The 25,525-nt window shown below is 44.9% G+C and overlaps 2 protein-coding genes across 12 annotated transcripts in view; both read right to left on the bottom strand.

Moving 5' to 3' along the window:
• Positions 1-19,920, bottom strand: part of PER3 (period circadian regulator 3) — a 47,573-nt gene extending 27,653 nt beyond the window's left edge. For 2 of the 11 annotated variants that reach the window (XM_072884068.1, XM_072884067.1), the window contains exons 1-21: positions 19,493-19,653; positions 18,824-19,225; positions 17,467-17,618; positions 16,758-16,873; positions 15,667-15,868; positions 14,553-14,601; positions 12,043-12,185; positions 11,579-11,657; positions 10,742-10,848; positions 10,336-10,492; positions 9,258-9,363; positions 8,716-8,841; positions 7,850-7,976; positions 6,627-6,771; positions 5,879-6,006; positions 5,221-5,421; positions 4,331-4,582; positions 3,060-3,808; positions 1,772-1,949; positions 1,013-1,193; positions 203-353 (exon numbers count right to left, since the gene is read on the bottom strand). In XM_072884068.1, coding sequence (XP_072740169.1) covers positions 203-353; positions 1,013-1,193; positions 1,772-1,949; positions 3,060-3,808; positions 4,331-4,582; positions 5,221-5,421; positions 5,879-6,006; positions 6,627-6,771; positions 7,850-7,976; positions 8,716-8,841; positions 9,258-9,363; positions 10,336-10,492; positions 10,742-10,848; positions 11,579-11,657; positions 12,043-12,185; positions 14,553-14,601; positions 15,667-15,868; positions 16,758-16,873; positions 17,467-17,618; positions 18,824-19,107 — 3,633 coding nt within the window. In that variant the 5' untranslated portion in view covers positions 19,108-19,225; positions 19,493-19,653. The other 9 variants (XM_072884070.1, XM_072884069.1, XM_072884072.1 and 6 more) reach the window with 9 other exon arrangements.
• An 8-nt stretch (positions 19,921-19,928) lies between these two features.
• On the bottom strand, positions 19,929-24,640 carry VAMP3 (vesicle associated membrane protein 3). The gene is made up of 5 exons (XM_072884086.1): positions 24,509-24,640; positions 22,920-23,001; positions 22,056-22,214; positions 21,304-21,355; positions 19,929-20,510 (listed from the first exon to the last, which is right to left on the bottom strand). Coding segments are annotated over exons 1-5 (315 nt in total). The 5' UTR covers positions 24,511-24,640; the 3' UTR covers positions 19,929-20,490.
• Between the last annotated feature and the right edge of the window lie 885 nt (positions 24,641-25,525).

Raw genomic sequence — 25,525 nt, 5'->3', positions numbered from 1 at the left:
TGCAAAAAAAAAAATACAATGGAAAGACCTATACTTTGGCATTTCTCATCTGGCTAGTGTACTTGAACCAATTTCCTTCTTATATTTACAAGTAATAACCATCAGTGACCCCAGCACTATAAGATTACATTGGTTAGAAATGGCACAGCCTCTAGCTAGCCAAGGCACGAATAAGCTGCTGATTCCTTTCACAACTCCTTACTTGGGTGCTGATTTGCAGTGGGACAGTCTGGGTCCGGATCCACGTATGCACCTCTGCAAGCTCCTTCTTTTGCCCATCTGTAAACCAAGGCTGCTGCTTTCGCATGACTGTCAGCTTCTCCAGATCAGCCTTTAAAACCTCCTCTTTAATTCTGCAGGAAACAGACACCTGTGAACAGAGCTGTACTAAATGAAGCAAGGCAGGCACTCACTACAATCCCACTGGGAGAGTCTCTTCACCCGTTATCTATGGCTGAAGCCTAGACAGCATCAGCCATTGAAAAGTAACTATACCTCGTTATACCTCATTTGCTTCGTAAGGCTTCTTTCAACACTGGTCTAACTGTCAGGATTTTTTTGGGGGGGGGGTTTGGGTGTTTGATGTGGGGGGTTTTTTGTTTTGTTTTACTGTTTTGTGGTGTGGTGGGGTTTTTTTGGTTTTTTTTTGTTTGGTTTTTTTTTTTTTAATGTGGAATCTCATTACAAATTATATATAAGCTAACTGCAAACAACTTGCAAATAACACCGAAGTATTTTTACCCCTTTATGCATTCAAAGTACAGGACAATAACCAATCCCCTTAACACTTCAGCAAAAAGGTTACATGTTACCATATTTTAACTGAGGGGGAAAATGGGGGAAAAAATAGACAAAAGGAAATAACCATGATGTAAAATGCACAAACAGTAAGTTAAGACACCTTTTTGGAGTTTCATTGGTATGTGCACCGTTTCCATGGTCTCATTTTTAATTCTACAGGTTCTATGCACAATTCCAAACTACATGTCAGGAACTGTTGATGTTTTCCAACCTGTTAGGCATTTGGTAAGTCATTAGAACTCGCTCAGGTGTGTGATCCATCATCACCCAGGCTGACTCATGTTTGGATTTATGAGCTGTCCCTTTTTCTTCTGCTTCCTGATTCTTCTCTTCTTTGGAAGCTTCAGAAGAATCATTACTGGCAAAATACTTGCTGCTTTTGCCACTACCTGCTGAGAATTACCATGAAAAAAATGAATGCAGATGCCTAGTAATCCTAGTAATTCAACACAAAAAGTAAAAGAACACCAGCGTATTCTTGCGAGCTAGTTCTGCAATGTGAACACAGGTACTCCCAGATGATTGCTCTAGCAAGTAATTACTTCCTACTGAGAATTCAAAGATAAAGTGCATTCTCTTAAGTCACTCAAGATGTCCAAAGTGCTCTTTACTCTTCTCAAAATTAATTGGCTCAACTTCTCTGCTTCTGTTTCAAGAGGTCCTGCTCTAAGCAGATTTACCTTTACTCAAATAAGATGTAAGCCAGTATCTAATGCAGAGAAAAGTGATAATGAGCAAAATGAGAGAATGACTTCCAAGTTAAAGGAATAGCTGCTAGATTCCCATTTCCAACTACAGTGACTGAAACAAACTTGGCTTCAAACACTGAAAGTGGGTGAAAAGTAAAGACTACAGATCTTCTCACTGGGATTTCCCATTCCCATTACAGTATCTTGTTATGAATTACCAACACGTTAGCAAGCCATCTAGCACCAAAGCACCAAACATCCAAATCTCAAAATTCCCCTACCTGTGCCACAACCAGAAGTCTCGTTGGAGCCAGAACCTAAAGAACCAGATAAAGCTGATCCACTGCCTGATGCTGCTGAACCTGTACCCGACTGGGAGTCCTCGTACAGTGAACGGTCAGTAAATTCACTAGAAGCACAATTGCTAGCACTGTTGCCACCACCTTCTGGATCATTGTCCTGGAGGCAAAAATCAAAACACACACATCCATGGAAGTTACATTTAAGTTTGAAAAAGGAAGTTCATGCATTTACTGACTTTGTCACCTGTTGACTAAGTTCTCATATCAATTCAATAGGTTTGGAGTTTCTAGCTCTGAAAATGAATGGCGGTCTAGAACTCAGGATAACACTCTTCATGGGTGAAATCAATAAGCATCTGGACTCTAGTTTACTGGTTTCTGCTGTAGATCCTTCCCCACTGGGTCAAGATACTGTACTGTTGCATTAAGTTAATATTTTCTGCTGACAAGAGAGCAGGAGTTAGTTTCCTTCACGTCCTGTTAGATGGCATGAAGCAGCCACACACATCAAACAATGGTGCACTACAGGGAAAATGAGAGAGTCTTCCCCTGCTTCACTATGCGAAGCTCACTGCTTCAGCAGCTACAGGTACACCAACTCCCCTTTCAGGACCCTACCCTGCAGTTTCAGCTGATCCAGCCTTTCCAGCCCAATCTGGATTCAGGAGCCAACATTTTTTTCCTTGCCTGCAGAGCTCAGATTCCTGCCTCTGAGTTTACCGCGGAAGTTGGAGAGGCCTTTTCTATGCCCATGTATGGAAACCGACCCACACGGATCCCTGTTCTTCGTTCATTAGCTGCATCCCTGGGAGACAGAGGGAGTAATTAGAAGCGTATCTTCCCTTTGTTTTGGTTCTCCACAGAGACTGTGGGACTGGGTGAAAAAGGATGCGAATTGCGGAGCACTAACCAAGTTCCACATGCATAAAAGCCCCAAACCCAAAATTCCTGCCGACAATTTAATGGAAAAGGCTGCTGCCAAAATGGTGAGCAAGAGCGGCTTGTGGCAGCCTAGACCAGAAGATCTCACATTTCCATCAGTTGCTAAGTGCCAACACCGTACTGTTACAAGTTCCCACGGGCACAAGTACAAACAGCTTTCTCCGCCTCCTGTGCTATTTGTGCCCTGCAGTCTACATAGCACAGCCACTGGAAAAAGCAGCTAACAAAATCCGGTGACCCTGAAACACAGATCATCATCACTGGCTTTGGTGACTGAACACCGTGAAAGTCAGTTTCTCCTCTACATTAAAAATGTGTTACTTACACATCTAGCTTCTGCACGTGCTTTTACATCAGTACTAATGGAAAGCTCCATAGGCTTTGGCAGCTCTTCTTGAAGCAAATTCAGCTGAAGTGGGGAGCTGCTCTGTGAGCTGCTCAGCGAGCTGCTCAGCAGTAGGGCCTGGTCACGCTGGCCCTCTTGCTGGTCGTCCATGAATGTGGCAGCAGAGGCTGGAAAGGGCTGATCCACAGAGTGCGGTGCTATTGGTGACGGAGCAGAAGGAGGGGGGGCTGGGGGTAGTGTAGTGCATGGATATGAAGAGGGGGGATAAACATACTGAGGGCTAGGAAGAAAGACGTATTGAGGCATCTGAGCATACATGGGCAAACTCTGAAAAAATACAGCCATAAACGTGCCTATGTTTGGGGGATAAAGTGCTGGGCATGACTGTGCTTCACAGCATAGTTGTGACGATGACATGGACTCAGGCTTTAACGAGTGAAGGGCAAGCTCATCTCCTACAGAAGAGGCTGGAAAACTAGATAGTGGATCCGAATAGACAGGAAATCCCATAGGAGGAAGGACATTCGTATTGGAGGAGCTCAGACGGGACACTTCTGAGGGAGAGAATGTCTGTTTCTGAATTGTTCTCTTCTCACACGGAAGACTATTTCTATTTTTACTAGAAGAGTGGCTATCTGAGGACTGTCTCTGAGGTTTCTGGCGCTTCAATTTTCCATGTTTGCCTTTTTTACAGCTAGCTGGGCTCATCTGCCTTGAAGGAGAATCTCCTAAGGAGGAAGAAAAATAGACACATTCACTGAAATGACAGACCAGGGCAAGGGGAGAGAAAAAGAAAAAGAAGGAAAAAAAAAAAGGACACAAGAGAAAAACATCCAGATAATTGAGCGTGGCTTATTCGCAGAGCTGACTTTCCTCTGGTTTCTTCTGTACCCTACAGTGATGGATTTGCTGACATATCTACAATATTTTCCTCCATATAATCAGTTTTCTTATCAATCATTTTGGCCTATCCCAATGAGATCTTTTACATTCCTTCAAGGGGAGGCAATAAACTACTTAGGATTTGCAGGGTTTACTGCAACAATTATCTGCTTTGTGAAAAGTCTAAGATAGCAACATCCAAGATGGAGCAGACCTTCTGCCAAGCCTTGGCAGTTCAAAGGAAGTATTCTGTTTGCAGCCATAGTAAGATACTCGCTAAATCATACAAAGGAGAACCAGACTCCACTGCTAGGTTGGTCTTTGTAAGTCAGTCTAGTAAGTCTTTATTTCTCAAAGCTGCTGCCTACCTTGGCCACAGGAATGTCCATTGTTACTTCTGCTCCCCTGTTGAAGGTAAGTCCTAAATGGAGAGAGCAAGATCCTCTGGCGGAACTTGTCAACGTAGTTCTGCTCCTCCTTTTGAGTGTGGGCTGACAATGTCTCTTTTGTTAGCCCAACTGGCTTTAAGTCCTCAGGTACCATAGTGAGACTCTGAGCATTCACAGGAGGCAGCTCAATTTGTTCACTTCCAACAGCAGTATCCTCCATTGTAGTCACTTCTTTGAAGAGGGAAGAAAATAAATCACTCTTTGCTCTGGCCTTCTGGTGTGAACTCCCACAACACCCAGAGGGTTATACAGAAAACAATCTTGTCTGAGCTACCGAGCAGATACAGGCTGCAGAGGTGGGGGAGGAAAACACCCTTTACACTCAAATATAGTTACACTAACATCAACTGAGCAAATTACTTTGCATGGTCTGGAAAACATCAAATTCACTTTGAAGTTACAGAGGCACTTCTTTCTTCATAATTTCTTAGTACAACAGCAGTTAACTACTAATTTTTATGTTTCTGCCTTAAAAATGAAGTAACACTGGCCTATTAGTAATTTTTATTTTAATCCTCAATGGCCAAAAGCACATTGTTGTGTTTGAGATATATGTGATGAAGTTAAAGGGGAAAGGAAATAGTGCACTCTTAATTAAAACTAGGTTTTATTAAAATACTGTAAAAATTTCCAGGCTCAAGTTTTCTTCACAGTGTCCCTAGAAGTACCTTAATTATATTTCAGAGTTCATATTCATGAGAATGTATCTCAAATGGACAAAACTTTCTCACTGTGTACTTCAGTCTGGAAACATTGTATAAATTTAAAAATCGTGAGTCAAGTCAGCGTTTTGCGAGTGTGAACAGTACCTGATTCAGGGTGTGGGACATGCACTATAGTGCTGCTGTAACTGCACTGGCTGGTGACAGACACCACACTTGGAGCCTTGTTGGACAGGGTCAGGTCTGCAAGAGGAGCTCCCACCATGCCTGCAGTTGTCTGGTCTTTCAGCATCTCTTCCCGATCAGATACTGGAGTTTGGGAATTAACTGCTGAAAGGATAGCAGTATCTATTGGTAAATGACAAAGTTTCTACATGGAACATCATTCCAAGCCTATGCTCCCAATTCATCAAGTCTGACTGGTTCAGAAACAACCAGTAACTATGCAGAATATTAAATAAGACAGTCTTATATACAAATAAATGTAACATTCATATGCCAGTGCAATGTCAGCACATACTAAACATGGCATAAAATGAGTGAGCAACAGAAGGTTCATTTAGCAACAACAAACAATAGTTTTTTTGATGCATTCTATGTTCAAAGACTTAATATTGTAGCTTATGCCTAATTGTGAGATCTAGACAAGGTAAGTAAATATTTACCACATAACCAAAATATTTGTGCTGTTAGTGTGACAACAATTTAAAAAGTGGGCATAAACGTTGGAACGTACAACAGTGGCATATAAAAGATAAATCTGTTGTTGCAGTTCTATTATGATTCTCAGTATACTTCATGTTACCTTCCAACGCCTCGACTTCCTGCTGACTTTGCTGGACTTGCTTGTCATCTTCTGAAGATGACGATGATGTATTTGCAGAAGATTTACATTTCCTTTTCAATGCTGGAATACTGCAGCTCTCTAGATATCTGAAATAAAAGCATATCACAGGAAGCTCTCCCTACTTTGTGGTTTTTCTCCATCTGGAGACACAAACATTTGAACAATCCAAACTGGAGATCCAGGGGTTGTTAACTAGTATTTTAAATTCACTGCAGGAAGCTCTGGACACATATATGCTTTCCAAGGAGTATTTTAAAGAAAATCTATCAATTACTCTTAAAAAAAAAAAAATTAAAAAAAAAAAAGACAACAATGTTATCCACTGGGTTAAAAGACACCGACATTTTATAAATCATATCAACTTTCTGGTTTATATGGATGCTCTCAAAGCGTGTATTGAGAAGACATTGACATATTACACCCATCAAAATTCTCTTAAATTCCTGTTGCACCAATAGTGAAACTAGCAGTAGACAAACATCAGCAGTTGCAAACGGAATCTTAGGCCCTAAATCCTTCATTACTGTGTAATTCAGATTGACTGAGCATTGGGACAGATTGCCCAGAGAGGCAGAAAACTTCACAAACAATCCCAAATTTATCTCACAACTCAAAACCCAGACAGTTTGGACCAATGCAAATTGCTTAGATATTTACCTTCCACCAATCAAACTTACACCACTAAAATCACTTCATAGTTTATTACCTGATGATACTATCAACACAATTGATCTGCTGATAGGAAGGAACACGTGGAGTCTTCTTTGAATCACCGTAAAATGCATTGCCTGGTTCTTCTGTGCTATCACTTCTCAATGTCTGAAGAAAACAGGAAGCAGTGTGCCTCTTCCCTACAAAGGAAGAAATCCTCAAAGCCTCCTCTCAAAGGCATCTAAACACTACCCCCACATATATATATACACACACTGGGATGCATATATATCATACAGGGATATATGTCCTATGACAGCACGGATCTCATTACTAAGTTATTCTGCATTTTCATCTCACTTCACGTGTTTCGAGGCAGGGGAGGGAGAAGAGGAAAGAATGCCTAAAAAGAAAAAAACCCCACACAACACCTTAAACATCCACTCAGAACAACTAGTAAACACAAAGAAAACAGCATAGAAAAAAAAATATTGTATTTAAATTGAAAACAAAGCTGCAATTAATATTACTCATCTCTCAATTTACACATCACAGAATCCAACCTGTTACTTCACAGTGATTTACAGCTTTTTATAGCGTAGATACGCTGGTCAGAGTAGCATCAACATTCACAGTGCACTCCTCTTATCAACAAGACTAGGAGTTAATTATAATCTTCGTAGAGAGTATCACAGTGCAAAATGTTTTAATACAGATTCTTATGATATTTGAGAAAGCATCCAGTTTTCTCCATATATTTGTGCTAGATACTAAGTGCAAATAATGTGCATTAGCACAATATTAAGCACTCAATAACTAAACCACTGCTTCAGTGGGAAGTGGGACAGTGTTCTCCCAGCTATGGATTGTTTCTGAGAGTCCACATAAAGCAACCAAGGGAAGCTTCCATAGTAGACTTATACTTACTACAAGCAAGTCTGCATTTTTACTAGAAAATGTTAAAATAAAAAAAGCAAACGTCTATTAACCTAGAAAGAGACAGATATGTTCCTCCATATCTCAGGGAGCTAGTTAAAAAGTTACTGCAGCTGCTGAGGTTTTTTTGGGGGTGGGTTTTGGGGTTTTTTTGTTTCACTGGTTTTCTATTTAAAAAAAAACAAACACAAACCAAACAAAAAACAACAAAACACTTCCCACATTTAAGCCATGCTAAAATTCTATCTTAAGTTCTTCAGCATAACACCAGCTAGCCAAACTCACAGCTATAGATGTACAGGACTTCATGTTACCTTAAGGATCATAATTACATTAACTTACCTCCTAGCATTTCTGAGCTCACAGCCTGTTCATTTCCATTCTGTGGCTTGCTCCTTGATGCAATATACAGCTGCTGTCCCAGATTCTTTATTCGGTTGACATCTGCACAAACTTGTTGCAACGTCATCTTGAGATACGTGAGAATATGAAGTCAGAAAAAAATGAATAAAAAGAGGCCATAGGAGACCCTTAAGATGGGCTTGGTTTCTTGTATTCTCCAAACTGAAAGGGAGTAGACTGTCAGCCTAAGCCTGGTATCTATGGGTATTTGTAAATTTAATGAATCTAATTATCATGGTTAATTTAATTAAATTAACTACTATAAAGCTCAAACAGCCTCAGCATTTGAATGTTTTAATACTGATGCAAGCCTTGAGAGTGGGAATAAGCTGATGACTTACCCAGGAGCCTCACAAGGAAATTAGGTAATTGCAATGCTTGTTTTAGGACAGCACTGTTCCCACTCTCTTCTATAGCAGTCTACACTGTACCTCTAGTGTCCTTTTTAAAACAAACCAGAAACTCCTCCACATGCATCAATCCTCTTTCTGGTTGCATGGTTCTTCCACTTTTTTTCTCTGAGTCCACTGGTTCTTTGAGAAGGCTGATCTTGAGCAAGTCTTAATTTACTTTAGTGAACTACCATAGTAGTTATCTGCTCATTTTAGTCAGCAAAATTAAGAGCAAAAAACCAAAAGCCAGCGTTCTATAATTGGGCAATTTAAGTACATTTAGCTTGAACATAGCTGTACCTTCCCACTTCAGTAAAATTCGTGATGAGTACTGCATAAGTACACAGTAAAAATTTTCATTTTTAAAACCGTATTTTTACTACTCTGCAGGCAGTGACACATTTATAGACTTACTGGTTCCTGTATTTCCTCTGCACAATTCCCATTGGAATCACTTGAAGATGCTATACTGATATAGTGCTCATAAGAGCCATTGCTTCCAAGGCTTCCATAACCACTGGAAACATTGCTGTGAACTGGCTGTATGAGGGGAAAAAAAAATAGTAATTAAAAAAAATCATCCTCTCGGAGAACAAAAAAAAGGGAACAACATACTTTGCAACACAGAACTTCAAGTAAACAAAGAAAATTAAGTGAAAAGTCAGTATTGCTCTGGGCTCTACCACTTGCTTGGGAAAAATTCTCTACCATGCTTAGAGCTGTCTCAGGATGCAGATTTATCTTTCAACATAAAGACTTGGCAAATATGTCACACAAAGTAATTTTTTCTAATCAGGTGGGTTACCCAGAGCCATATTTTTAATGCTGTCACACAAGCCTGTCTCCATTTAGAACTCTCCTTTCATCCCCAAAGTAGTCTGCTATCAGACCTAAGTTTCTTTAGCCTCTCATTCAGAAGGCCAGCCAGTGTTTTGAAATCCTTTCATCTTCTTTACCTGCAGAAGCAGCTTGTAAATTTGTCCTTGCAATTCTCTTATCTCTTTCTCAACACTGCTCGTTTCTTTACTTCTTGCAGCAAAGACATCTTCATTCAGAGGGCTTCTGGAGAGAGCCAACAAAATTTCACTACTAATTTTAATTTGATGAAGAAAAGGTAGCTATAAACAGAGTTAGAACAGATTCTTTTCTTTATTACCATTATTTTTTTTGACTGCTTCACTGAATCAACACAAAGGGATGTCATCTGTTCCACTAGCAGCTCTACTAGGGTAGTGGGGCAGTGCTACGAGAGCAGTGCTTCATGTGAAGCCCCAAGGAAGTCAGTACACCAGCACAGTGACACGAGTTAAGGTTGACAAGCATCTACCCCTCTGCCTCCTTCACTCAGAAGACAAATTCACACCCCATAAAATCTTGAATAAAAGATCACTTTGAAAAGTCAAAAGGCCGTCCCAAAAAGCCATTTCCTAGAAAAGAAACCAGGTAAGAGGAAGGCAGACAGTCATATTTCCAAATCTCTTGGAAACTAAGGAAAAACATCTGAAAAATTAACTTGCACATTCAATACTAATGGCATTCTTAAAAGAGGTTACCTTGGTAAATATTTAGATTCTCTATCAAGTGAAAGTTCCAGAAGAAAACAAGCCAGAAGGTGATTTTGGCTACACGTCTGTCAATTTCTTTTTGTGAGCCAATCATGAACGAATGTCAACTAATTATTTGTTAAAGTGATTTACTTTTTATGTTGCTTCTTAGCTTTTACTCAGCTTGTCTAAAATTGATATTTTGATTTAGATATGTCCGTTGTCACAGTATTTGGACATCAACCATGTGCAAAAACATATGCTAAAAAAAAGCTGGCTTTGCCTTTTACTTCGAAGTAATTTACTTATTCTCATACTTAATAAACAAGACTAATGCTGTTCTGAAGGAATGGGTTGCAAGACAGATGCTCGGTAGTTGTCACAGACTGCAGGAGCAACATTACGTCTCTAGTTCAGTACCGAGACTGTTTTGATTTGCAGAGTATTCAATGAAAAACACTTTAATAGATCAATTCTGCAACTGACTTACGTCCGGACTTTGTGTCGGCCAATGATGAACACTACTTTTCTGCTCCAAGGATTCACAAAACTGGACCAGCTGGTATCCAGTATGACGTAATCCCCATTTTGAGTACAAAATCTAATAGGTAAATGTTCAAAAGGCGGTTGGCCAGCAAATTTCAGGACTGAAACAAAAAACAATCAAGAAACAAGATTACTTTACATTAGGACGCAGTAGTGCAAGCACAAACACTAATGACTGGGATCCTTTAAAACTTCGGGTTTGAATTTGCTTTGATCTCAAAACTGGTTGCTTTAATTCATTAATTCAATTTTTTTTTTGTCTAGACTGCAGATCAGTCACATGCCAAGCAATATGATAATGAAAGAATGTTAAAACCAGTAGAAATTCCTCTTAAAGCAACTGCACTTACTTTTCCGGTGAATAGCAATCATCAAAGGACGATCTTCTGGGTGCAAATACATCAGCATGGATGTTCCAATTAAATCTTGAGGTAAGTAACCCAACAAAGGCACTGCTCTGAAACCCGAACACATTATCACTGATTATCATATACTTTGCGTATTTACATACTTAACCCTTTGCTTGTCAGTGAAGTCCCCATGCACGATCTACAATGGCATGAACTAAGGTTACAGAACATTTTCCGGCCCATTCAATAATCCTCCAGTGCAATGCAGGCATGTAAATACTAATGACAAACATTTCTGTGCCTGGAGATCTAACAGATTTTCACATTTGCAGGCACTTTTGTGCTTGTCTATATGCAAAGAAAAAGAAAAAGATACCTTGAAGAAATAGGTCACAGGCAAAATGTCAGTAAGAAATCTGACATAGTTGCTGCAAAGTGTGTTGTAAAAACACTCTTGTGGCTTTGCAGGAGACAGCTTTAGTCTGGCCAAATTTATTTGATCCAGCTCAGTACAGCCGTATCTCCACACTGTGATCCCCAGAGCTTTGCAATTATGTGGGTTTTCCACTGTCTGTGTTACCACAGGTCCCCATTGCCCTGGATAACAAAAACTGACTGCAGTTCTGTTTAATTCACATTTTAAGTCAACAAAGGAGATTACGTCCGTGGAGTTCTAGATGTTTTTCCATGAGCAGACTAACACAAAACTACTTGGTTTAATTAACTATTGCCAACCGCACAGTTCAACTGCTTTACTTGGGTCTCCGGCTGCATCACCAAAGGATTTTTTGCTACTTCTCCATACACACCTCACAGGTCTTAAGATTCAAACCTCACCTGTCATCTATCTCAAGAAAAACACATCCAGGGGTGTGAGTGGTGGTGAAGATTCTTTTATCCATAGGAATTCGAGGAGCTAATAGAAAAAGAAATATTTACTGAAAGAAAATATGCACTAAGACAAAAAACCTAACTGTTACTTTTGCTCATGACAGAGTTATTGGCTCCTGAACTTTTTAATTGTCCACTGCTTTCTGACCAGTAACTTATAGAAACATTACAAATTTTTAGGTGCTACAGACCTCTCTCAAAAATATAAACAGTGAGAAGAGGTCAAATGCTTCGGGGCCTTGCAAAGAAGGCACAGATGCTCTGGATTTGCATGCATGCACATACACACAAACTGGAAGTTACGGGTGAGACTACCCAAGCACAAGTTCTAAACAAAGGAAGCAGACTTTGTTTGCATAAACTGCATTTTCCTATTGGCTTGGTTTTGCCACTGGAGTCTCCTGACTTGCCTTCATATCCAGAGTGAATTTTCTCAGCCAAAGCTAAGCAGCAGGATTCTGCATCCACGTGGACAGATGTACACACATGGACCAAGTACGGGGTGATTCGGAAGGGGTAACAACGCGTTTCTTGTTCTTGATCTTTACCACCCCTGAGGAAAAGTAAAAGGGATTAACGCACTGGTTTCAAGACTCAGACACTTCATGCCAGGGCTGAGAGCCCTGCACAGAGAAGTTATGCTCAGCACACGTACCCAGATCATGAGAATCCCCCAAGGCCCTACGCACACTCCCTTGCGATGCAAGGCCAACACATTCAGCAATACTGATCTTGCTCCCCTTAAAACCAAGTACGTGTTTTGCCTTGTGCTGGTTTTGGTTGGGATAGGGTTAATTTTCTTCACAGAAGCTAGTATGGAGCTATGTTTTGGATCTGTGCTGAAAACAGTGATGTTTTACAAGGATGTTTTCATTACTGCTGAGCAGTGCCTGCACACAGTCAAGGCCTTTCCTGCTCCTCATCCCACCCCACCAGCGAGTGGGCTGGGGGCGCACAAGAAGCTGGGAGGGGACACAGCCGGGACAGCTGACCCCAACTGACCAAAGGGCTATTCCATACCATATGACATCATGCTAAGTATAGGAGCCGGGGGGAGTTAGCTGGGGGGCAGCAATTGCTGCTCAGGGACTTGCTGGGCATTGGTCAGTGGGTGGTGAGCGGCTGCATCACTTGGCTTTTTGTTGTTTTTCCCTGGGTTTTGTTCCTCTCTCTCTCTCTCTCTCATTGTTTTCCTTCTCATGACAATTTATTATTATAATAATATTTTATTTCAGTTATTAAACTGTTCTTATCTCAGCCCATGAGTTTTCTCACTTTTACCCTTCTGATTCTCTCCCCCATCCCACTGGGGGAGGAGTGAGCAAGCAGCTGCATGGGGCTTAGTTGCCGGCTGCGGTTAAACCACGACATGCCTCCAATACTTGCATTCAGAGGCTGTTCTAGAAATGCCGTTACTCTAACAGTTAAAGACCACCTTCTAATTCTCGGTGCAAATGTATTCATGAGAACCACTCATTTGGTCTTGCGCTCTTTAAAGTTAAACAGTTCTTTTTCTGTTTGTTGTTTATTCTGTACCATTTGGGGGGGTGTGCATGTGTGAAGAATCCATCTCTCTCAAGTTTTGTTTCACTGACCTACATAAGTAAGACTCCTCCAGCCTCGGTTCCCAAATAGTTGCTGTTCTTTGATTGTCCTCCTCCCACGAGAATTTGTCTTCCTAGAACATGTGTGAGCAGTAGCAGCACACGACAACATTCCAGATGAGATCTTAACCAGGGCTTTGTAACAACTGCATTAGCGATTGTCTGTTTCTATTGCAAGTGACTTTTCACCTGTTATAATTGCAGTATCCTACCCAGCTCTGACAGGAAGAATTGAGATAAATTTTTGGACATTATCACTTACACTAAAAGTTACTTTCTTATTCCACGCTTAGTTTTGTAAAATGTTTCTAGAGAGAAGTTAGTGTCATAAGAACTACTACTGACAACTCCCTCTTTTGGGAAAAAACAGATACAAATGGAAATGGGACATAGCAGAAGTTTAACGCACAAAAAAACATTTTCATACTTAAGCCTAGTGCGTGCTTGTGAAAAAATATTTTTACTCATGAAGCCCACATAATCAAAAGGATCTGTTATCCTCTATTATATGCTATAAAGGAAGGAGAGATGTCGTATGAAAATCTGAAGAAAAACTACTGCAAAATGTTTATGTACCCTACAAACAGTTCCCCCAACTTAAAACTGATATCTGTCCTGCTATATTTATTCCAAGTGCCCTTACACAACTCAAAGGTGATTTTAGAGCTCGGGTTTTTGAAACGTAGATGAATGAATCAATGATTGACTGGAAGATGGAATAAGTATTATATCTGCTCAGAAGCAAACATTTTTTACTGAAATCAAGAGACCACCTGAGTCTGGAACAGAACTGCACTGAAGATTACAGGCCAATCTCAATTTTTTTTCCTTCTTTTAGCACTAAGACTAGCCAGGCACAAAGCAACAAACTGCATCCATAGGGACAGCAAGTAGTATCTCATGATTCAGGTCTCATACTGGGACTCAGGTGACTGAGTTTGTTACTGCCTCTGTCACAAACTCTCGAGCAATCTTGAGCAAAACACCCTTGGTCTCCACTCTCAAACTGTAAAAGGGGGAGCAGCGATTTTTCGCAAGATCGTTCTTCTCCTGCACAACAGTACTGAAGGAAACTGATAGGTTCAAAAGAAACAGGTATGAACAATTTTCCTTTTATCCCCATGCAAGTTTAAGCATCACTATTGAAAGATATCCAAATGTCCTCCTGGATGCCAATATTAAACACAATAAGCCAATTTTGTAATGGAGTTCCATGAGCTCACACTGGTCAGTTGTAACAACAGAACACTCTTTCTGCCCAGTACTGTACCCTTTGCCCAGCCGTCACAAACATAAAACTGTAATAATGTACTTGCCTGATCCTGCAGAAAAAGGATTTCACCTGGGCATATTCATACAGAGAAGCTAGTAAGAAGAACACACATTGAAAGTATCAGTTAATATTCTTAAAAAGGTCACACCTATCAGAACTATTTTAAACTTTGCGTTCTCCCGACTTTCTGAGCAAGACCAAAGTCTCACAACCTGCTCTTTATTAGCTACTGAATTAGCTGTTCAACAGTCTGCTCCCACCTCAAACGTTATCTCTCTTCTCCAGCCCACTCACTCTTGGAGAAAGGGCTGACATGGGACTAAATTCAGAGGAAACACATATGATGTAAAAAATTCCTTTCCCCAGGGCATCACTGTGGAAAGGAAAGGCAAAAATTCCTGGCTTTATGAGCCGTGTACCAAAAACTGTATACAGCCAAGAGTTAATGAGGAGAGGAAAATTCAGTAACAGCTCACAGCAAGAAAATAACAACTCCATAGGGGTGCCACTGCTCTGCTGGGTAGGCACATGACTGGCTTCTGAGTTGTGGAATCCCTGGCACGTTAGTGTTAGCAGCCTCTGATGTCTCACATCCTTCGGTAGCAAGGATTTTGGACTTCCCAGCTCTGATACCAGAACAGCCCCATGCCTAGGTGGGCACAAGACATGGCCTTGGCATGCGAGCTACACTGGAATTGCTCACAAACAACATAGGACTCAAAAGTCACCATTTAGGCACATCCAGCATTAAATAGCAAGTCAGCTTAAAAGTTGGGTTCAGTAAGCTATGTTCACAGCAGGCTGCAAGCGGACCATAAAGACAAAGCACCTAAGCAACCGCAAGATGTTGATTAAACAACTTTAAACTCACAATTAGACCTTTAGTTTCTTTTTAAAAAGCAGCAGTATTTGGAATGAGTAAGATGGTACACAAAACAATGAACTATCTGCCTTTTACTTGCCCCAAGTAAGAGTTAAGCTTCTAGGAGACTAGCTAGGACTAGCTCCATAGCTACTCAAGTTTTCAAAGTGGAAAGGGAACAAGGGTGGCCTATGTATACTGCTAGCATAAGCATTTAAAATGAACAACTATTCTATCCTCATTCTCCAAAGACAGAAAGACACATAAAGCATTTAAGAGCATTGCCAAGTCCCACCTGTTTGACTTTCCATGTTCCAAAGTGGCAGGTGGGACTGATCGGTGTGCGTGTAGAACACGCTCACATCCTGAGGGACAAGCAGCTCTACAAACCGTGAGGAGTCCAACACTTTCTTCTTACAGTTTAGAATGGATGCTGCCTGCTCAGAAATATGCACTATGCGTCCAGAAAGCAAGGAAAACACAGCCACAAACGTGTCCTGGAAAACAAACATTGTTAAAGGCAATCCTCCCCCAACACACGGTAGCAATATTGTAAGGATAAAAACCCAAAACAATCCCAAAACAAACCAACCAACCCACCCACCCAAAACCACCACACACCACAACCTAAGACAGAGGTTCAAAAATGTGTCCTTAAGTTAGCGTCCAATTAAAGCTGTGCATGAGCTACGACAATCTCCAATGCTATAGTAGCTTACTCATGATCTACAAATGCTAGTAAGACTGCAATATCAAAACTGAAACAGATTACAGCGATGCTTGCCATTGTCCAGAATGACTGGTTATCACCCCACACACTTCTCCCCAAATTTCAGAGTATTCATCACAATTCCACATACAAAAATATTCTCAGAACTTTTCAAGTAGGAAGCATTTGCAGTTTCTGATGCAGCATCTAACAGTACTGAATCTCAAGAAACGCTCTTTTCTTTGAAGCAGAGCCAGAAAGCGTGACACATACTGCAAACCAAGAAAAAAAAAAATTAAATCCAGGAGTACAAATAGAAACCAAAGTCCCTCACAACTATGGACTTGATCAGCTTTGAAAACATTCTGCTAAGTCTGTCTCAAGAGATTACTATGCTGTAAATGAGTTCTCAAATTAGATTCTCAAAGAGGCATTTGTTGCTTCTGGCAAAAAAAAGAAAAAAGGAAAAAATAGGTATTTCTTCACTTACTGCTGTTGGGTCAGCACAGATAAGAAGTAGTCTTGATCTACCTTTAAAAACACAAAGGCCTGTCTCTGGCTAAAACTTAAAGGCTTTTCAATTTTACACATTCTATTTCCACAAAATGATGTAAGGAGACTAAGTAGAGAGTGAAACGGCAAGTGATTAACCCCTTGAGTGTGCCTGAATTCCTTACAGTGTTTTTTGGAGTGTGTTCAGATGCAACTGCCACCAACTCTTCTATGCTGTATGTCATCGCATCTGCCTGAAACACTCTTCGGTCATTCAGAGCCTGGAAAAAGTCATTGTTTGCTAATTGAAAAGAAAAAAAACAGGAAAAGCAAAACAAACACAAGGAAGTCAGTAAGGAGACTATTTTGAAAGTATTTCTTACAGCCCTTGTACTTTTGCCATCTTTTTGGTGAAGTCCAAGGTGAGATGAGGAAGGTCTGTGTAGTGACAAAGGAAAAAGGAATATTGATTATACTATTGGAGTGACCTATTTATGTCACAGAAAACAAGCATGAGGAAGGGGAAAGGACAGAACATGATGGCAAAAGAGCAATTTTAGCTACTTAGTTCTGTTGGAAAACACAGACTGTCCAATAATTTTTCAAAGTGGGATGGGAATGCTGTTTTTTCAATACATACAGAAAGTTATCAGTAGGCACCTATTAGCTATAGGATTCTGAAGAAAAGAGAAGCAGTAAGTGGGCATTTTGATAGGAAAGATAACATGATTATTAAAAAAACCCCCACAAAACAAAACTGTGCTTCAGAAAGTCAATTGTCTGCAGGATAACTGGAATGCTTTCATTTGTTTTAATGTTATTTGTTGCCAGACACGTCTATTCAAACCAAGCTGCTGCATAGCTTCTACGCTTCCAGATTTTTTCCACATATACCTTGGATCTGTTGGACACACTGCAAGGCATAGTTGAGAGCACTGATGGTACTGGGCTTGCTGGAACTCCTTCTCTCTTCAGGCAAACACCTTTTCATTTCTTGGATCATCATCATCAGATCTCGGTGAGACTGGCTCCAACTCAGCTGCTCACTGTAAAACAGCGGTTAAACTTTACCAGAGACTTCTGGTGTAGGAGCTTCTTTTCTATCAACTACTTAAAATTATTCACTAAATTAACATTTTATGGGCTTGGCCGCAGAGTCACAGAATATCCAGAAATGTCCTAATGCTCATTCACTACATTTCCTGTTGTATCTTTCTCACTTCTTTGCTACTTAATCTTTTCTCCTCTACCTTCCTCCTTTCCAACTCCAACACATCATGGATGGCAATGTCACACTATAACCAATCTGCTTGCTAAGATGCTTAGCAACTAAAAATAAGCTGATGTTTACTCTAGATTTTCTAAATTTCACTGGTATTAAAATCATGAATAGATGTTGATTCTTTATGTACAGAAGTCTTTCTAGCCTTGAAGTCTGCATCTGATTATAAGCACTTCAGGGAAACATGAGGCCCTCAAAATACACCTGATGCAAATATTTCATTCCTCACATGATTCAGGAGTCTTCGTCATACTTTTAAGAGAGCCATTGGCCTCAACAGCTGCAAGGTTATTAACAAGCAAAATCTCCCTCTTCTTACTTTTGCTTATTTCACTGACTGAAAAATAAGCAGTCAATATCCTGAAAACACAGATTGATTCTAATCCTACAGATGAGATGCGAACACCGTTATTTTAAATAACTTTTGTCCATTTGGCATTTTTTTTAGCCTCATACTCTTACTATATAAATCACTAAATTAAGTTCAAGTATTGCATGTTAACTTTACATGCCAGTTCAACATTGCATAAACTATAGCTCTTTAACTGCTTTTTTAAAATTAAATTAGAAAAAAAAAAAAGAAATCAGCACCTCATTGGATTTCTGAACCTTCAGGGAAAATATTATTTAAGTAATTTCTGCTTTACTACTGCCAAATGCGGTCTTTAGAGTAAGCATATACAGAAGCCACGAAAGGGTCAATGACGTATCTGGATCAGCCAACCTAGGAACGAAGCAAACAGCTTATGGGGAGCCATGCAGCAGCACTCTAATCTACATGCCAGGCCATTAAGAACACGACGGCGTGTGATTCAGGCAAGCCTCCCTGGTGCGCTGAAGGGAGCGAGCCCGAGAAGAGCTCTGGGGCACAGCTACACCAGGCCCTTGGTTCCGACTCCAGCCCTGCTGAAGTTAAGCACGTCAAGTCGAGCAACAGGACCACCAGTCCTATCCGCTATCGAGAGTTACCTGGTAGCTTTGCTTTGCCTCACGAAACTTCCAGCTGAACAGCCACTCGACTCGCAGCTGCAGAAATCAGTTCTGCCGGAGTTCGGCCCGTTAAACCGTTTCCCGCGGGAGCCAGTTCCCGCACACGCCGCGCAACGCAGGCCCGCGCCCCCCCGATGCTCCCCCTCCTGCCTCCCCGAGCCGGCGGGGCTGAACGCCTCCTCCCGCTCGTCCCCAGCCCCGGCAGCCGGTGACCAATTCGCGCCGTGTTCCGAGCTGCCGCCTCGGAGTTCGCCCACGTCCATCTCTGATCCGCAGAACGCTACAGGGCAGGGGCCTCGACGGCCGCGGCCGGGCTCCTCCGTGCGGACCCTCCGTTCAGCCCCTCGACCTCCGGTGCAGGAGACGGGCCTGGCGAGCCTTCTGCAGGGAGAACAAACGCCGCCTCAAGGGGAGGCGGGAGGAGCGAGCCCCCCCCTCGCTGCGGCGCCGGCCGGTCCCTTGGGCTGGTTCTCCTCCTCCGGCGCTGCTCTCCGGCACGCGCCCCCTCTTCTTCCGGGCAGGCAGCGCCTTCGGCCAGCAGGAGCAGCCCCCGGCCGCTCCCGGGCGGCCGCCGCTTCGCCTTCCCGCCCTCCAACCCCTCCGCCGCCCCCCGCAGGCCGCGCTCCTCCCGCCGACCCCGGGCCCTACCTGCGCCGGGCAGGGAGGGACGCGCCAGCCCCGCCGGGGAGCGCCGGTTGCCGAGCGGGGCCCGCCGCAGGCCGCCCTGAGGCGCCGCGCTCCCGCCCCAGCGCCGCGCGGTTACGTAACGGCAGCCGCACGCGGCGGCCCCGCTCCCACACACCTCGGCCACGTGCGCGCGCCCCGCCCGGCGGAGAGAGGAGGAGGCGGAGCCGGGTCCGAGCCACTTTATTGGAAGGGAGGGCGCGCGGCGGGGCGGGGCGGGCGGCCGCGGGGGCACCGCCCCGCCCCTCACGCGCCGCCGCACGCAGCCCCCGTGCGCGCGCCTGCCCGCCGCCACGTGCGGCGCCGCCCCCGCCCCCGCCGGGCGAGAGCGGCCGGCAGCGCGGTGCGGCCCCGGGGCCGGAGACGGGCCCGGCGCTCCGCGGTGCCGCCGTCTTCGGTGAAGCGGGAGGGGCGCGGCGGGGCAGCTCCTTCCCGGCGGAGACGGAGACAGCGACAGCGACGCGGCGCCCGAGCGCGTTCGGCGTTAGCGCTCGGCGGGGCGGCGGGCGCTTCCGCCGCCAAGAACTACCGCTTCATCAGGGCTAGCGGGGGAGAGCCCGGGGCGCTCCCGGCGAGGCACGCGTCAGCAGGCAGGGCGGTCGCGGAGCGAGCCCCGCAACGGCACCGCAGAGGGGCAGGCGGGCGAGGAGGACGGAGGGTAAATCCCAACACCGCGCGCCGAGCCGGGGGCCCGTCACAGCACCGACGGCAGAGATTCTAGAGCCGCATCCTCCTCGCCAGGCCTGTGCCCCGGTTCCTCAAGGCACTGTGGAAGTGGTGGGCTGTGCTCGTTAGTAATTTGTGACAGAGTGTTGTAAGGCAACCAGGTAAAGGCAGCTAACATTTCAGTAATCAAAACAGTTTTGCTTCCAACAGCAGCAAATGGGCTGAAAATACAGCAGGTTTGAAGTGGAGAGGCTGAAGATGGGCACCTTCAGTTGATTTGAGTTTCTGCCTGTAACTCAGGAAGACACACTCCAGACTACAAAAAGAAAAGAGTTGGACAAAGGACAGTCTCCTATAGCCCCTCACTGTAACAATCCTGCATTTTAAGAATTTAAGACACTAGAGATAGGTAAAGAGGGATTTAAGAGAGTTTCCTATGTTGGTTTTCCTAGTTTTAGTTTTCCTTTGTGCTTCCACGCTGGCATTTCTCACCAGACTATGTATCTGTTGCCAGTGGTTACTGCAGTGTTTGTTACTGTATTACAGCACAAACTTAAACTTTGCCCTCCCATGAAATACTTGGGAATTACATGAGAATTCAAACCAAAGACTGAACTGCATGTTCCTGGCTTGCTATCCTGACCCAACCTTAGTATCATTTCACCTAGCGGCAAAGCCTTTTTGACAAAAGCCTATCCGCTATGGTGGTGCACGTGTAACTGCCATGCCAAATAGGATTCATCTAGCAAGAAGCTGGGGCAGAGGAAAAGCAGTTCTCAGGCAAGGGAGGCATGTGGTATTTCTCCTCATACTTCTGCAACACGCAGCTGTAGAAACCAGGAACAAACTTGGTTTTAAGCCCTTGCTATTTTCACTTTCACCTGCTCCACTCTGCATAGGCATCCGGGATGCAGCTACAGGAGCTGCCACAGTGGTCACAGGTTACCACTCATTGCAGGCAACAGCTGTTAAAGCAGTCACTGCTATTTCAAATTAATGTTATATATATTTTCATTTGAGTATCCTGGCTTTGTTTAAACTGTACCAGTCAGTGAATTAACACCATCTATCCCAACTCCACAAGAAATCCCCATTTTGGTGAAACTTACCAATAATGATGATGATGATAATGAGAACAACAGCTATCAATATGGCCCACATCTGTGAAAAAAGCCACACAACACTTACTACAAACTATGCAGCAGCATTAACTAGCCTTTAGGGTACAGGAAAGCAGCCCCTGCAAGGTACTTTTGCACCATGTCCTACACCCAACATGGCAAGTAGAACTTCTTCAGTAAGCAAGCTTGATTCACCATTACCACCCAGAGATGGCAGGCTGCGCACACAGGCAAAGTAGACCAGCAGGTTCTTTTCCATTGTGCCTCCATGCAAAGCCTGTCTCAGGTGACTACACAAGCAGGAGTAAAGAACTATTAAACGTCATTTCTACCCTTACCCTATACCACATCTTTCACTGTCTCTGTTGCTGACCAAAGAAGATTCCAACCTTTGACAACAGCTACAAGTACAGGAGTCTGAGTGAGCCCCTTCTAATACTACCTGCACATTAACGCAACCTATGCATGTTTGGCCTTTTTCTTCCTGTTCCCCAAAGCCTCAGATTACTGAGGTGTTTCCCTCTGGCCTTGACCATCTTAGACAAGGTCTTGCATCAAGCAGCACAGCTGGTAATCCAGCTTTTGGTTACTTCACTGAACCCCTATGCCATGTTTGAAAAATAGATGCTATAACGTAAATAACACTGGCTAAAGTCACTTTTACTTCTGCCTTTTGAGATGTCGATCGCAACAGTGTTAACTGCAATACTGCATAGTGTAAGTATACAAGCCATGGTTACCTTACAGTTCTTCCACCAATACTTTCTTTTCAGCTTGGCTGCACTGGCCTCAAACTGGGAAGCTCCCGCTTGCAGTGCATCAGCACGGTCATCCAACTCCGACAGCTTCTGATCTCGCTCCAATACCTTGTCCACATTCACTCTCATGATGTCAACAACCTACATCAGTTTAATGCTTACAGTAAGTTATCAGTTGTATCACCCATTGTGGAGCTTCACTGCAGGCAACAGATAGCAATGCATGGTACTCTTAATGTTCTCTTCTCAGGAGCAGGAGCCATTGCCTTTTAGTATATCCAGTCACAAGCTTAAACAAAACCGTGAAAGTCACCTGCAGCTGGAAGCCCCCAATACCTACTTTAAAATGTCAGTAGTGCCAGTTGTGCTGGCAGTCCCTTAAACCTGGGAAATTATTCCTGACTCAGAAGTTGAGGCATATAAACATGATAGTCAACCATGTGCCAAAAGATACTGTCGGTAGCCAGCCTGGCTTTTGGACTCCCCAGGAATCTGGACATGTCATATTTGTTGGGCAGCCTTCATCGCTACTGATGAGAAAAAAGCTTGTTCTCTGTAAGAACAAAGGTTTTTATCTTTACTTATGCCAAATACTCAAGCACCAAGTTTGCAGCTAATGTTTGGACACTGGTAACTTCTCTCTACTTCCCCACTCCAGCTGAATGCATTTTTTTTTTTAACCTTTGCAAGAGTTAAGGTGACACAAGTATAATAAAGTATAATAAAGCAAGCTGAATGGTACTAGGCTTCCCTTTCACATAATGAAGGGGAAACTGGTTTGGCCAAAATATCCCTTCTAGTTATAGAGGTTTCCTGAAGGATAATGCTATCAAACCAGACTTTTACCTCATCTACTTGGTGTTGAGTCTGCTGAAGACGACGATTACTGCCAGCAGCCACATTTGAGCTTCCAGGGATACTGGCTGACCTGCAGTAAAGAAAGTCGTCATTATTCTGTTTAGCTTTCAATAGGTTGTGTTTTCAGTTTTACATGGATATGCTTAGAGTACACAAGTTATCTGACATTCCTGAAAACAGGGAACTTGTATCCTTGGAATAAATATGGGGCAGTTTCCTACTGGAGAAGCAGTCTTTTCACAGCTGACAATAGGTTTAAGTCATGCAGCGTCCCAACATCTTGCTAACGAATTGCTTGATGTGCTAAAAGACAGCAGTGGCTTGCTAATATTATAGTTTACAATAAGGCATATGACAACTCCTACAATGGTTCATAGGGCTCAAACATTCAAGAGTTTGGGCTCAGGGGTGCTCTTGTTTTTCCATATGAACACAAATACTATGCTTCAAGCTACGGTAGTTTACAAAAAATTAAATACAGAAACTGAATGGTTATTTTAACTACATGCTCTTCCAGCAGTTGCGTCTGTCTCTATTCTTTTGAAACAGTTGACATGGAGCAAGAGAAAGCACAAGAAGGAAAAAGCATTCAGCACATACATCAATCTACCTCTGGTCAGCTTTGAGCTCATAACCTTAGGCAGTTAAGTTCTTTTTACCAGCTGCAACACCCTGCATCTTTGTAATGGATGCAAGAGCCTCTGTACATACTTCTCACACCCTTTTCACTCCTTCACCAAGTTTTTGTCATGTATTTCTAGAACTGTCTGTACTCAATTTGCTTCTCCGTGTTTTCATTTCTTCTGCATCAGAAGTGTGTACTGCTTAGTGCATCCTGATGCTCAAAAGAGCTGAATCTGAGTACTGGCTACACTTATGCATTTGCACAGTGACTTCTAATTTACATTTAGCACAAACAAATGTATACACACACAACAAGCAGACCCAGAAGCCTGTGACAAGGCTCAAGAGCAGTCCATGCACAATACAATATAACTGCTCCTCTGTTTTGGCACTTCAGTCTCCCTTCCGTGCTGGTCCCAGACGGGAGTCTCGGAAGTGAAGCCTCTTCCTGAGAGCAGAGGTTCCCAGCACAACAACAAACCAGTCACCAGACAGCTCTCCCTCGGTGCTCTGGCTAGGCGGGCAGTGCTTGCAGAGGGACGCCCGGGGCTGGCGGAACTCCGCCCGGATGACCACAGAGCCACCAGGAAGCACGGCCCGCCCGAGCAGAACCCACACGCCCTGGTACCCGGCCCGAGCAGCGGCTCGGGCCGTGCGGCCCAAGGGACGGCTAGGCCCGGCCTCCCGCCACCGGCCGCGCCTCGCGGCTCCAGGCGCAGCCGCTCCCGGAGGCCCCCGCCCGCGGGCGGCGCCGTCCCAGGGGCACCCAGCCGCCACCGGCGGGCCAGGCCAGGCGGGGCCGGGCCGCCCGCGCTACGCAGCAGGCCTGCCCCTGCCCCTGCTCCCGCCGCCGCCCGCCCGCCCGGGCGCGGCCGGCGCGGCCGGGCCCACCGCCGCTCCCCGGCTTCCCCGCCGGCGGGCGTCCCCCGAGGCGCGCCGCGGCCCGCACTCACATCCTGCCGGAGGGGGTCGGACCGCTGCAGGCGAGGGCGTCCGGGCGGCTCCCAACGGGAAGTGCGCGCAGCCCCGGCGGCGCCCGGGATGTGACGACCGACCCGGGCGGGGCCTGGGCGGGGCCTGGGCGCCCCGGGCGGGCCCTGGGGAAACCACGCCCCGACAGGGCGTCGCCCGGAGGCCGCGCCCCTGGGGCAGGGCGGGAGCAGCGAGTGGGCGGGGCCGCCGCGCGAGCCCCGGGGAGGGGGCTGTCACGGCCGCGCCGGGCGCCGCGGGGGGGCGGGTCCTTCGCCACGCCTCGCCCCCCGGCCCCGTTTCGTCCCGCTGCGCCCTGAGAGGAGCCGGCCCCGGGCGGGCGGGGGTTGGCAGCGGGAATGCACGAGGGGGCTGGGGCCAGGCCTCCCGGCGGGCCGCGGGCGGGAACGCGGGCCTGGACCTGAGGCAGGACCTGGTGGGGCGGGCGGGCCGGGGGAGGCTGCAGGAGAGAGCTCCCTTCCGCTGCAGCGGTGTTGCTGCGCGGGCTCTTCTGGTGGGGGGGTGCCTGGGACGGGGGGGTGCCGGGACCTGGCGAGGCCGGCTGTGCTGCTCTTCAGCAGCGTCCCCGATACCGGCCTGCGCGTGTGGGGGGAGGCCAGTACCCTTGGTACCGGTGTCGTGCATTGGGCGCTACAGACACACACGCACACTCTCCCCCCCTACACACAGACACAGACTCTCTCTCTCTCTCTCTCTCTCCCCCCCCCCCCCCTCCCCGCCCCCCGCTCTCCACAGACACACACGCTCTCTCTCTCTCTCTCTCTCTCTCTCTCTCTCTCCCCTCCCCACACACACTCTCCACACACACACACACACACTCTCTCCCCCCACACTCCCCCCTACACACACACACACACACACACACACACACTCTCTCTCTCTCTCACACACACACACACACACACACACACACACACACACACTCTCTCCCCCTTCACCCTCCACACACACACTCTCTCTCCCCCCCTCCCCCTACACAC

Source organism: Ciconia boyciana, chromosome 19 (assembly GCF_034638445.1).
Source record: "Ciconia boyciana chromosome 19, ASM3463844v1, whole genome shotgun sequence".
In the NCBI taxonomy this organism is placed as follows: Eukaryota; Metazoa; Chordata; class Aves; order Ciconiiformes; family Ciconiidae; genus Ciconia; species Ciconia boyciana.
This window is presented reverse-complemented; position numbering and strand designations above follow the sequence as displayed.